The sequence below is a fragment of the Micropterus salmoides genome, unplaced genomic scaffold (assembly GCF_014851395.1).
Source record: "Micropterus salmoides isolate LMB-PRFRI ecotype aquatic unplaced genomic scaffold, ASM1485139v1 Ms_hic_scaffold_11, whole genome shotgun sequence".
Classification (NCBI taxonomy): domain Eukaryota; kingdom Metazoa; phylum Chordata; class Actinopteri; order Centrarchiformes; family Centrarchidae; genus Micropterus; species Micropterus salmoides.
Genome location: NW_024040152.1, coordinates 34,519,292 through 34,533,267, shown reverse-complemented (window position 1 = coordinate 34,533,267; position 13,976 = coordinate 34,519,292). Strand labels below are relative to the sequence as shown.

Genomic DNA, 13,976 nt, shown 5'->3' with positions numbered 1-13,976 from the left:
ATTATATTATTCTGAAATGGGCTTTTGGTACTTTAAATATATTTTTAGTGACTATTAGTTTAGTTACATTTTGAATGCTTGTACTTGTAACAGTATTTCTATACTGTGGTATTACATTATTAAAGATACTTCTTCCACCACTGACTTCACCAACACAAATGCATGTAGGGCAGAATTAGTGCGGTTTCCACTGATAAACAGATCCCCAAAACGGAGCACTAAACTTTCAGATGCACCTCAGATCAAGTCCTGAAGACTCCCTCCGATTTAAGGCTTTCAAACCCCAGAGCTGAACCCTGAAAAGAGTCCCTCATGCCAGCTAGTCCTGAGACTAACAAATCCTGCAACATGTCACACACACTGTCTGAGGCCAACTTTACAAACACCAGAAAACCAACATTATCTGGATCATTGGGAGGAAAAAAAACAACAGAAACTAGATTGTTTTCTGGTCCTAAGCAGAGATTCTGAAATGTCTGAATGTCTCTGCTGTCAGAGGCAGCTTCTTACCGAGTACAGACTCAGTGACCTGCAGCTGAAACAGGGGAGATAAAAAGTCGGTGAGCTCTGTAGGACAGGTGAAATGTGACAAATATACAAACATAAGAGAGCAATATTTTCAGAAATTCCATCTATTAAAACCAGATTTCAAAGAAGATGACAATAAATGAAATCCCTGTGTCCCAACCTGAGGGACAGCTGCAGCACTGAGTGTTTCGCTGCACGGCAGATTACATCTGTTTGTAACACAACTGCTAAACGGAAGCTGATTGTGTTAATTCTTGTTCTACTCCAAATGTAAACCTTGAGACTTTGCTGCAAACTGCTTTGGCGACGTGGTTTAACCTCAACATTCATGCAGCACACTGAACTGAAAACTAAGAGAGGAAGCAGCCTGCTGTCTCTCTAAATGAAGCCTCAGCGTTCAGTAAATCCTGTCGACTCCCATCCAGAGTCAGACAGCTGAAACACACCGAGTCTGTCTGTGTGTCACGGATAGTGAGGAAGCGACAGAGCATAGCAGAGAGACACTGACAGGAAGGAGACAGTAGTTTACAACTGCCGCCGCGCCCCTCTGCTGCCGCGCCTCTCTACCGCCCCTCTGCTGCCGCGCCTCTCTACCGCCCCTCTGCTGCCGCGCCCCTCTACCGCCCCTCTGCTGCCGCGCCCCTCTACCGCCCCTCTGCTGCCGCGCCCCTCTCTACCGCCCCTCTGCTGCCGCGCCCCTCTCTACCGCCCCTCTGCTGCTGCCGCGCCCCTCTCTACCGCCCCTCTGCTGCCGCGCCCCTCTCTACCGCCCCTCTGCTGCTGCCGCGCCCCTCTCTACCGCCCCTCTGCCGCCGCGCCCCTCTACCGCCGCGCCCCTCTACCGCCGCGCCCCTCTACCGCCGCGCCCCTCTACCGCCCCTCTGCTGCTGCCGCGCCTCTCTACCGCCCCTCTGCTACCGCGCCCCTCTACCGCCCCTCTGCTACCGCGCCCCTCTACCGCCCCTCTGCTGCTGCCGCGCCTCTCTACCGCCCCTCTGCTGCTGCCGCGCCCCTCTACCGCCCCTCTGCTGCTGCCGCGCCCCTCTACCGCCCCTCTGCTGCTGCCGCGCCCCTCTACCGCCCCTCTGCTGCTGCCGCGCCCCTCTACCGCCCCTCTGCTGCTGCCGCGCCCCTCTACCGCCCCTCTGCTGCTGCCGCGCCCCTCTACCGCCCCTCTGCTGCCGCGCCCCTCTACCGCCCCTCTGCTGCTGCCGCGCCCCTCTACCGCCCCTCTGCTGCTGCCTCTTTTCGAGATGAGTGGCAGGCGACTGCAGGGTCGGGGTTTAAAATCAGCGCTGTTAAGTCGGAGACATTCTACCTGTGGTCCCCGGACTCAGCGCCTGCAGCTGGTTTTAATGTCATGTCGGACATTTTCTAACCAGCATGCCTTTTGTTAAGTACAGCATGCATCACGTCAAGTGGGAGAGCTTCGTCCCTTTTTCTGTCTTTGTGTTAGTTCAGTGAGAAACTTGGTGACAGAAACCAACAACAGACAAGTTAACTTTTGTTCTGAGTCTGAACTTCACCAAAAATCCTCTATGAGGGAAGAAGCTTCACTCCACAAACAAACTAATTTTTCCAGAGTTCAACAACTCCAACAGAGCGAGACATCCTCTCTAAATAATCTGGTATGTCATGTTTAGTATCTACAGCTGTTATTTCAGTGTGTCAGACATTTATTCAATGTTTGGGTAAATATAGTTATCAGATCGGACTCAGTATCAGCAGATAATCAACATTACAGGACTCTGATCGGGACATCAGCAGCCATGTCCACCATAACCAGGTTCTGAATGGGTGAGCGCCAGTTTCAGCCAGGAGTCCGTAGAGTCAAAGCCACAAAATGACTTATTCATGAATAAATACATAAATAAGCAGCTACATAAACACATTGATTTTATTTATTTAAGTAGGAGAGTTTTTTTTAACTCATGAAGGAACAATTCATGCTGCAGTTTATCACAAACACACTCAAAATCTGGAGATACATGGTTTTAACTGGAAGAGAGAGAGAGAGAGAGAGAGAGAGAGAGAGAGAGAGAGAGAGAGAGAGAGAGAGAGAGAGAGAGAGAGAGAGAGAGAGAGAGAGTGTGGTGTGTGTGTGTGTGTGTGTGTGTGTGTGTGTGTGTGTGTGTGTGTGTGTTTTACAGGTCGATGCTGCCACCTGGTGACGCTCTGCAGACGGTTCCCCCCCGATGGCCTGACAGGCTCATTTATGGACGTTTGTTTAGAGATAAAGCAGCTTATTGGAAGTAAAATCACTCTTCAGACATAAATGTGTGTGTTCCAAAACACACAGTGAGACACAGCTGTAGCAGTAAGAAATAACAGAACTGAAACAATTCATTGATTAGTTGTCAACTATTAAATTACTCACCAAATATTTTGATAATCCATTAGTCATTTTTCAAGAATATAAAAATAACAATTCTCTGATTCTTAAATGTGAATTTTTCCTGGTTTCTTTCCTCCTCTGAGACAGAAACCTGAATATATACCTGAATATTTTTGGTTGTGGACTAAACGCGACATGCGAGGACGTCATGTTGAGCTTCAGGAAGCACTGATCGACAATTTATAGATGCATAACAATAATCAACAATGAAAATAGTAGTTTGTTGCGAGCAGAGAGCCATAAAACCTGCATGTAGAGAATGAGCAGGTGAATCTGACACAGTTTGATGACTTTCCCCCATCATAAAGGTTTAAAAAGTGTTTTTTATACTTATATATTTTTATTATACCACACATGCACAAGCTTTCACCACAGCGCCTTCATTTACGGCTCCATGCAGAGCGCCGGGGACGGGACGCCATGAGCTCATCAGAACAAATGCTAAGCTAACTGAGGTTATGGCATCGTATACGTTTATAGAAGGAGCCCATGTGTTTCATAAGTACTGCAAATCAAATCTGGAGCCTTGTCACGCAGGATTTTGGCGGTCATGTAGCGCATCTGATCAGGTCACATGCCTGCTCCTCGCCGCCACAACATCATCTTAAGCCAGTGGAGCCACACGATTGGCTGATTATGCTTCCTGGCTCAGCTGTTAAACGCAGACTTTTGGGATTCCTGCTGGAGGGGGCGGGACATGTGCATACAGCCGCCATCTTGGGCGTCACAGGATTCTCTTCAGGATTCTTTAAGTGACGCGTCTCCTGTTAAAACGTCTGACAGGATCCTCTCAGTTTGTCTCTTACACTGTAAATTCACTCGTTCACTGTGTTTGTTTGTAACTAGAAGAGCTCACTGACCCTAAATTGTCCATCATTTTCACTAAAACTGCCAATATTCGACATCTACACAGTTGATTTCTCTCCAAGTTCACACAAGTTACCAGCCGATGCATCCTGGATAAAATGGGCGTGTCAAGAACACTTCTGGGAATTTTAACCTTTCTTGCCAAAATGCAGACTTGTGTACTGGGACAGAACTTTGGCCACAAAAGAGACGTTTCACAAGAACACAAGTACAGACGGGAACACGGGTTGAGAAAGGCCCCGAGTTTCGATCTTTTGCACTTTCTGGTGAGAAAGAACTGAGTTGGAGGTTTTTTCTTGGGATTATGAACGATGCTGGAGCCGTGAGGATCAAGTGGGAAAAGATTTTGACGTGTTTGGACTCGGTTGTTCTTTCACATAGAGACAAAGCAACCAGCAGCACCGGGACCAGATCGGCTCGGCCGGAGGAAAGGCCTGTCAAATAAAAAGTGAATGTACTCACAGCTCTTCTCCGTCTGCAGCTCTGGAGTCCTGAACCAGGTAGACCGAGCCGAAGCTCCCCGGCCCAGACTCTGCAGGATGCTGTACCGCTTAGCAACCAGGCCGCAGCTGCCAGGGGGCGGAGCCTGGCCTGACTCCACCTCCTTGAACCTCAGCATCCTGTCAGCTCACCTGTGGAACAGAGGACAGGTTCACCAGGAGCCCAGACTGAACAACAAGTACTGTTAGTAGTAATAACAACAAATACTATTTTATTATTATTATTATTATTATTTTACAGCACAAAGAATGATTGTTTCAGCATGCTAGTATTTAATTTATGTATTTATACTCTGTATGTGCTTTCTATGTCTTCAGTTTGCACCTGAACGCAGCACAGTGTCATCTTAGCTGCTTCTCTTCCCTCACCTCAGTGATTTGCACGTCCTGTATTAGGAGTTTTAAATATTGCCTGACAGTGAAATATAAACACGTCGTCCTGGATGATGTTTTTTGTATGTGCACTGTGGAGGAACCAATATGCAAATCAGTAAAAGGCAAAAAGGCTTAATAATAATCTGTTGTATTTAATAAGATCAGATTTTTTTTAATGTAACATCTTAATCTGCAAAGCCAAAAAGCTGTCAAATATATGTAGAGCAGTAAAAAGTACAATATTTGCCTTTGACATCTGGTGGGGTTGAAGCATAACGTGGCATAATACTCCAAATTAAATTGAAATGCAGTAAAAATACTGTAGTTAGTTACTTTCCAACAGTTAACAGTTTGTTAGAGTCTAATTTTAACAAATTATTTCGTAAAGATTTCTCACTTTGCATATCAAGATATTAAGAAATAGATAACAAAAATATGACAAAATATCCAAATCTTAAAATCTAAAAGCAGTGTAGTACAGTATTTTACAGTCTGAACAGAAATGTAATGAAGTATTTGTAAATTAGATTAGTAATACTGAGTGCAGGTAGAGCCGACATGGCACTGATGCAAATCTAAAATATTAATGTAGATATAAGGAGATATATCAGTCCGTGCTTATATTCAAATTATATTATAAATTATAATAAAACACATGTAATTATATTATAACAGTAGATATTAAAGGTTTTGCCACCGCTTCACTCTCCACTCTTTATTTTGAAAAATGTTCATGTGGAGAAAGAATCATTTTATTTTGTTAAGTTGTAACCGGATCCTGAAAGTTAACTTGTGTCAACTTAATGCGAGGATGTCCGATAATAGAAACACGGTATTTTAGATGACTTTTAATGAGTCCAGTCGCGCATTAAACAGGAAAATCACATTAAATAACCCGCTAACCGGTTTATCTACCGGCTGTTTAACCGTTAATCAGCTGATCGAGTGACAGAAACTGACGGAAAATAACGAGACTAAAAATGTCTGCGTCCGATAAAAGACGAAGACGAAGCGTCGTCCCACAAAAGATGATTTAAATGAACTGGTTTCGGTGAAATAAACAGGTGAGTTCAGAGGTTTGTTTGTTTTGTTTACCTGCAGCAGACTTCCGTGTTTGATCCCGTTCCCATGGAGACCAGAGAGGACCCACCCCTCTGACTCTGCGCGCGCACACCCCTGCTGAAAAGTTTAATTATTCATTTTAAATTGATTCATAAATGATTTTCTGCCTGTTTCACTTTTAATTTGCAGGTTTCCTCATTAAACATTAAGACTTGTGCTGCAACGATTATTGTCATTTTTCATTAATGTGCAAATTGTCTTATAAAATAAATAAATACAATGTCAGATAAAAAAAAAGTTTTGCTTGTAAAATAACTTCGATCGATTAACAAAATAGTTACCAATTAATATTCTTTTTAATTTGTTCTCATATAATTAAGACCTTTGTTGTTTGATGGAAAACTTTTCCTCACTTCATATTGCAGTGACAACAACTGTAAATAATTATAAATAAAATGCTAGTTTATTTATTGTTTTCTCACATCATTAATATTGGTAATATTCTGTTTCTCACATCTTTATTTACCTTCTAGCTTCCAAAATATATTTTTAGTATATTTTAATAAGTAACTCTCTATTTGTTGTTCATGTTATTTATACATCATCTTGTTTAAATGTATATTTCCTGTGTGTTTTGTTGTTGTGCTGAGGTTTGTTCCAGCAGGTGGCGCCGGTTCCTCACTTCAGATTCTTCTGAGCTGCCTGGAAACCCGCACGACCTCAAACAGGTGCATCTAATTCAGGATAATAAATGGAGTGCAGGTGGACATTTTGAAGGCAGACTAACAGGTCTTTGAGAGTCAGAATTCTAGCTGATAGACAGGTGTTCAAATACTTATTTGCAGCTGTAAATAAATAGTTTTAAAAAAATCATACATTGTGATTTCTGGATATTGTTTTTTAGATTATGTCTCTCACAGTGGACATGCACCTACGATGACAATTTCAGACCCCTCCATGATTTCTAAGTGGGAGAACTTGCAAAATAGCAGGGTGTTCAAATACTTATCTTCCTCACTGTATTAGGCCCTACCCATTTATTTTACAACTGAAGTAACTAGTTAGTTTCCCGATGTTGGAGCTATATTCTTATTTTTGTTTATTTTGGGCTTAAGTTAATTTATAGTCTAATTTATTTCTTTTCTTGTTAAAGTTAATTTGGTTTATTTTGTATTTATGCTTTACTTGTATTGTCGTTTGTTGGTCACATGGTGTTATGTTCATTTGCATAAGTAGGTCAAGGTGAGAGGTGCTGCAGGCACGAGGGCATATGGTTTTTTACCAGCGTGAGAGAGGCAGCAGAAATGTCTGTAAGCTTGCTTATGTGTGTGAATAAACCTCCTCAAACTCAGTCTTGTTATGGACATCACTTTGCTTTGGTACCTCTGAACCTGCGTAAAGCCCAACCATGACGTAGCCTCAAGTGGCCATTTGAGAAGTTTGTTATTATTTGGTTTTGTTTAAGTTTATGGACAAATAGCCACTACACCCGATTTAGATTACTAGCATGAAATATAATCAACAAATAGATTATGGGTATGACTTTATTGATCCCCGGGTTGGTTCACAAACCAGCAGTATGTAAAGTAATAAATAAAATCAGACCCAGATTTACCGATAAGTAATGAATCAGAGGCAGTATTGACTCATAACTTTGAACTAAATGCTAACATGCTCCTGTTTTAGCAGGTACAATGTTTTCCACATTAGCATTAGCATTAGCATGCTAATGTGGAATTTCATAACTCACCTGTTTAAAGTTATGAATATTTAAGTTCGTGGCCAATTTGAGTGACAGGTGGGTGGAACACATTCTCATTCCCAACTCATCACAACTGGACGCTGGTCGAGTTCCCTTGGCGTCGCTTTTTAACGCCCTGGATGCCCTTCAGCGTTGTCTTTCGGCGTTTACAGCGCCACTGTCGAGTTAGCAACGATAACTAAGCAACGTAGTAGTGAAACTTTGCATTTTGGTTAGGAAAAGATCAGGGTTAAAATAACTACGTTGCATTCGTCGGTTTTGTGACATTACTTATGTAAAAACATTCAGTGTTCACACGGGACATGAACACCGTCCACCGCAACCACCTCCTTACTGTGACTTTTCTGTTCACTCTCCTACACCTACGTTTAGTGTTCAAAAGTGAAACTGCAGGGTTTCCCTCACTGCGTTGAACTACAACAGTGCGTTACAAACTGACGCCACCGGGTCTTGACCATGCGTCCACATGACTTGGGAGTGAGAACGGGTTGGTGGTTTCCCCTCTAGATGGCGAGGCATGGGAGCCGCCCTCCCTGAGCTCCACAACGGCTCTTCAGAAGTCTGCGTTGACATCTTGGAGACTGCGTCCACGTTTCAGAGTTGACCTGAGGATGGCGCTAAACAGAAAGTCAGAGGATGACCAGAGTTATCCCAGTTCATCCTGAGGGGAACAGAAACGGGACAACTTTAGCATCCAGAGCGCTGTGCTGCTAACATAACTGCTTTACTGCAACATGAATGAGGCCAGAGTTGTAAAAAGCTGAATTTTCCTTTAAAACTCCGTTGTTTTTGCTGTTTAGGAGGACTTGGATCAGCTGCTGCTCTCCCACTCATCTCAACATCATCATGAAGCCTGCTGACGGTCGGCTGCTCCCACATTCACAAGCACCACCAGCAGCTGCTGAGCTCAGGAAATGAAGCGGCCTCAAGGGGGACGAGAGGCCGCCGTGACTCATACTTCCCATCATGCCCTCCCCTCCTTCAGCCGAACACTTTCCTTCCAGCAATAAAAATATCTGTCATCATTCAGTCTGTAAGACATAAATAACAGTGAATGTCAGTCTTTAGTTCGTGGAGTCTGAAGAGTTTATTTAGAGAAAGAGATTCAGTCATGGTGGAGAAGATGGAACCAGAGTTTGAACTTCACTGAACAACATTAATCATCTAAATCACTGCTGCAGCCTTCAAGAACTTTACCCCAGTCTAAATTAAGTACCTGGGATTGTACCCCCAAAAAGTACGCCCCCCTTCTGATTGAGAGGTTTCTCACTTTAAGAACTAACTTTTTCTATGTTTGCAACTCCCGTCCAGACTGAAATGTCGAATCTGAACAAACGCTGCTGACCCCATTTTGGTTTTAAACTCTTGTAAGTGCAGGTGAAAACGATGACGCAGACGCTCGGCTTCCTGATTGGCTCTTTTCAGTCATGCAAAGCAGAAACACGATGCTGCTGACAGACTTTTAGTTTATTAAAGTATTCTGTACTGTGTAAATAACACTTGTGCTGTGCGTGTCCTCGTATTTGCTTTGCGTCGACTCGTGCACGCCCAGCGTACGTGAACGGTCACATGATGTGCGTTTTCAGATTTAACGCAGATCCACTCTGATACGCAGCTAAAACGCTGCTGTGGACGGAGATCGTTCTCTTTTTACAGCTCTGTTTTAAAACACAAACGTAGCAGTGTTGACGTGTAGCCTTAGATGAACACGTTGAATCGTGTTTTTTTTAAATCCAAAACAGAAATATAAAAAACACAGTTTGCAGTTTTAGAGTTCTGCGCTGGAACTTGTCTTCCCAGCGAGGTTGTCAGGTTTGGTACCATTTTGACCAAAGCCAACTGTATCCGACAACTTGCACTGAAGAAAGATACGCTGTCAAAAATAACACGACGTTGACATTCAACTTGTCGTGCACTTCTTAGAAGGCAAAAACAGCCATTTCCCAAACTGTCATGAGAAAAGGTGATTTATGTGTTTACATAGACGAGTTTCTTGTATACAAACACTGCTGGACGCGTCTGCAGCCGGGGGGCAACAGCGCTTCAGTAGCCGGTCAGAAGTCTGCAGTCAACCGCTGTAATCAACGTAGGTTACGCATCGTTTGTAAATTCTTGTTGACTGAATAAACTGTCATTTCAGAGTCTGTTTGTTTGTGTTTCGCATATTAACAGAACAGACACGACCGCGCTGTAGATCAGCGACACCGCACGCAACGCCGTTCAAGTCAGCTGCTGGCTAAAAGGCACGGGGTGGTGATGGAACAGTGGATCAGACACATGCCTTTGGGTTCGACTCCCCACTGTGACACATGATGAACACATGTGAACCAGAGACGTGCGACCTTTGACATAATAGTTGCTTTGGATAAAAGCGTCAGCTAAATGAATAAAATGTAAAGGAATAACGAGCTCCACAGGCCATTCGGCCTTAGCTGTGTCACACTCAGAGGAGACCAGCAAAAAGCTTTCAACCGCGAACAATTTTCTATTGAAGCATCTGCTAAGAAACGTGAAACTTGGCGTGTAGAGAGAAACTCCGGCAGCTGACGTTACCGCCAGTGAAGCGTCCACGCGGCAGGACAGAGTGGCGTTAATCAACGTCTTGTGTTTTGTAAAAGCACTGAATACTTCACTTCTAACTGCATAACGGTAACAGTGCTAAACAGTTTAAAAACTGAGACTCTTGCTTGATTTTTTTTAAATTTATTATTATTTTTTTTAATTTTTTAATTTTTTTTATCTCAGACAGTGGCGTTAAAAAATGTTATAGGCTTAAAAAAATAATAAAATCATACTAATGGTGGCTGTTATGAATATGCCCTTAGTTTAGTTTTTGTATTCTTTTTAAATTGCCTATATCCATAGCCTGTAGGATGCAGCATCCTGTGGTCCCAGAGGCTGCAGTGTTTTCAGCTCGGCTGCTTGTTCAGAATCACTTTATTGATCCGAGGGGAAATTCTTTGTCACAATTGCTCACATGTCAAGGCATAAGGAATAGAAATAGTAATAAAAGGTAGATAGAATATATAAATATAAAATACAGAGTGTGGGTATCTACAATATTTACATTAGAGAATTATTATGGTGAACCAAAAAAGGACGAGTGAATAAATAGGAGAATATTGCACAAACATAGATAATACAATCCAGTTTAAAAACTAAGTGTCCGTGTGTCAGATATTTAGGGGGAGGAGTTATAAAGCTTGATGGCCACAGGCAGGAATGACTCCTCAGGTTAATTATTGTTCCAGTAAAGTGGATTCATTTCTAAAACGCGCTGCTGAACAGGTTTTCCGTCACTGCAGTGGTTGAAAGTAATTCTAACGTAACAAGTAACGTGACTATTTACTTTTAACACCCAGTAATAAGTAACGTAATATTAATACTTTTTAAATGAGTAATAAGTCAGTCATCACAATTTCTGCTGCGAGATCTGCTGTATAAACTGAAGTGCTGCTTTCTGCCTCCTGGTTGCATCTCGGTGAGGACGTTGCACAGAAACCCGTCTATAGCATATTTCATTACAGGGAACTCGATGTGCTTCACAGTAAAATGCACACAGTTACATGTGAAAGGAAATGAGCAGAAACCACACTTTCCCTCCAAAACACTCTTAATAACTGATGTCAGTGTGGCTCACAGTCTCAGGCTTTAAGACCCCCTGATTTAAATCATCCTCTGTGATGAAACTGCTTCAAAAGACAACAAACTGCATCTGTAAATCAGAATTACAGCTGAATCTGATGATGCCTCCTGGACGTCTTTGTAAACCTCCTCACAGAAGGGTGTTATGGGTAACTGTAGCCCCCCCCCCCCAAGCTGAAAGTGACTCTGCGATGTATATCAACACTCAGAGTAAACACAGGAGGAGCGGGGGGGGGTTAGTTTCCATCAGCTGCTGCCTCAATGTGTGTTCTCATGAGCGATCCTCTGTGCGAGTCCACAAACATCAGCGGTAAAAAGGGAACAAAAGAAGAGTCATCTTCCTACGCTCAAATTCAAACAACCTGCTGTCACTACAAGTCATACAGTAAAGACGGAGTTTACTGGAGCACGATGGGAATTACCTGATGAATCCACTTCTAAAACATCAGAGGACACTAAACGCTGCTCGCTGCTCCGTCTGTGTGGTTCAAACAATCACAGAGATTCCTGCTAACATGATATTCAGCTGTTGTAAGAGAGATGTTTGTTCTCTACACCTTTTATTCAGCATGTAGATGGATTTCTTACCTGATCAGATCCAGGAGAGGTCACGTGGGATCAGTTACCCTTTACACTTTCTAATATCTGTGAATAAAACCCCGATCAGCCAAAACATTATGACCACTGACAGGTGAAGTGAATAACAGTGAGTACCTGGTTCCCATGTCACCAGTCAGTGGGCGGGATCTATCAGGCAGCAGCTGAACATTGTGTCCTCAGAGTTGATGTGTTAGAGGCAGGAAAAATGTGCAGCGTGAGGACCTTGTGTCTTTATAAAAGTGTTTTTACACGCTGGCGCTCAGCGTTTGGCTCCATAAGGCAACGAACATCTGATAATACATGAAGCTCTGCTCTCGTATTTGCTCGACTGAAAACAGCATCAGTTTAAATGTAATTTGTCTCCTGTTCACCTTATTTGTGAGAATAAATAAAGTATTAATTAATCTGATTCCTGATTAAACATATTTGAGGCTCTTGTGCAGAAACAGAATCTGTTTGTGTTTATGATCCTGAATCTGGATCTTTTTGCTGCAAATGATCTTAAATTGTTTGTTTCTTTGGCCACTTCAGGGAAAATCAGTCAAACGGCTGTTTGTTTATTCAGAAAGGCTTTAAGCCTGGAATACTCAGAGGGAATATCTGGATTTATTTCACACAGCAGTCGGCCTCTTCATTTCACACAGGTTCATCCTTCTGCCGCGTGAGGCGCCGTTTCTCTTTTCTCCTCTTTCTGCTCGTACGCCTGGGTCACAGTTTACTGACAGGACGAGCATTACGTCACAACCATCGCTTGGGAAGTGGCGTCCGCACGTTTCCAGCCCTGTTTTGTACGTACAGGTTAGAAATGAGACCCCTGGGCTGTTTTGGCAGCAAAAGAGGACCTAGGCAATATTAAGCAGGTGGTCATAATGTTATGGCTGATCGGTGTTTAAATTGAGTTTTTCCTGCCTGCTGATGATTAGGTTTTTAAAAAACGTGTCTTTATAGATAGATATGGATTAAATTACTACATTTAGTAAATACTGAATCTATTTTATTCGACGCAGATTTTTTTTTTACGACATCTGCAGTGGAGCTGAGATAAAAGGCCAAACCACATTTATTATCATTTTATTTTGCTGATTTTATACTGATTGTATTTTATCTTGTGTTTTATTACATGCATTCTGTATTTTATGGTTTATTTTATTTCAGTGCATTTTGTAAAGTGTACTGGTGATTTTTCACTTTAAATAAAACTTGACATAAACTAGTTTGCTTGATAAAAACAGATGTGGTTAATGTATAGTTCAAATCCGTCGGTTTACTTAAAAGCAACACTATATAGTAATTTTATCCCAAAATAACAGCTTCAAAATCATTTTGATGGTACACTGACTCGTAACAGGGAGAAAGGCGTCTCTGTTTAATCACTCTGGACCCAGAATGCATCACTGGAGTCCCAGGCAGGACATTTAGCACATCAACAGCTTTATGGCACCAACACGACTCTGCAGCTTCAGCTTTAAGAAGAAGCAGAAATATATAATGTACAATGAGATTTCTCTGGATGAAGCTAGCTCTGAGTTCTCAGCATGGATATCATAGCTGAACAGCACGAAGAAGACGTCAGGGGATGTGAGGAAGAGGAAAAAAGAGAGGGGGACCGGACAAGAGCAAATATCAGACTGGCTGATAGAGCTGAAGAGCTGAAAAGCTGCAGGACAGACGGCCAGCTGACCTTCTTCCTGCTCGACCAGTCAGTAGGATGTCGGCTTTCTGATCCTCATCACAAATGCATGTGTCCAGCTGTCCTCTGAAATGAATGGTAGGGGCGCCACATCTCAAAGATGAACAAATCTTACATAGCGTTGCTTTAACAATTTCAATTTTCTGAAACACGTGTAATAACTTTTATATCAAAGGCAACAGGAAGAGCAGAGATAAGTGAAATGTGTTTCATATTACTTATTTGCACATCTGAAGATATAAGACTTGGCGTAATATCCGAATAAATTTAACCTGCATGCTGAAGTCTGTAATGTAGCAGAGACATAAAAGGTTTTGCGCCGCCAGTGATCTGGAAAAATTGTTTAAATTGTTTAAATTTCATCTAGTTGGTACATTCTTCATTTTTTCTTTATTTTACGTGAATATTTCCATGTTTCGTACCGGATTAATTGCTTTTGTAAATATATTTAAACATTTTAGTACATACATGTTGTATATATTTGGTGTGTTGCGGGTACGTCACATCAGTTTTGGCTGCTTTGAGTACAAACTTGAAATCAGCATTTGAAAC

The 13,976-nt window shown here is 42.4% G+C and overlaps 1 protein-coding gene across 1 annotated transcript in view; it reads right to left on the bottom strand.

Moving 5' to 3' along the window:
• nek11 (NIMA-related kinase 11) overlaps window positions 1–12,032 on the bottom strand; it is a 116,816-nt gene extending 104,784 nt beyond the window's left edge. Inside the window, 5 exon segments of the mRNA XM_038712357.1 lie at window positions 4,253–4,307; window positions 4,310–4,422; window positions 5,761–5,844; window positions 7,478–8,520; window positions 11,723–12,032. Of these exon segments, the coding sequence (XP_038568285.1) occupies window positions 4,253–4,307; window positions 4,310–4,409 (155 nt within the window). The 5' untranslated portion in view covers window positions 4,410–4,422; window positions 5,761–5,844; window positions 7,478–8,520; window positions 11,723–12,032.
• Window positions 12,033–13,976: the final 1,944 nt, after the last annotated feature.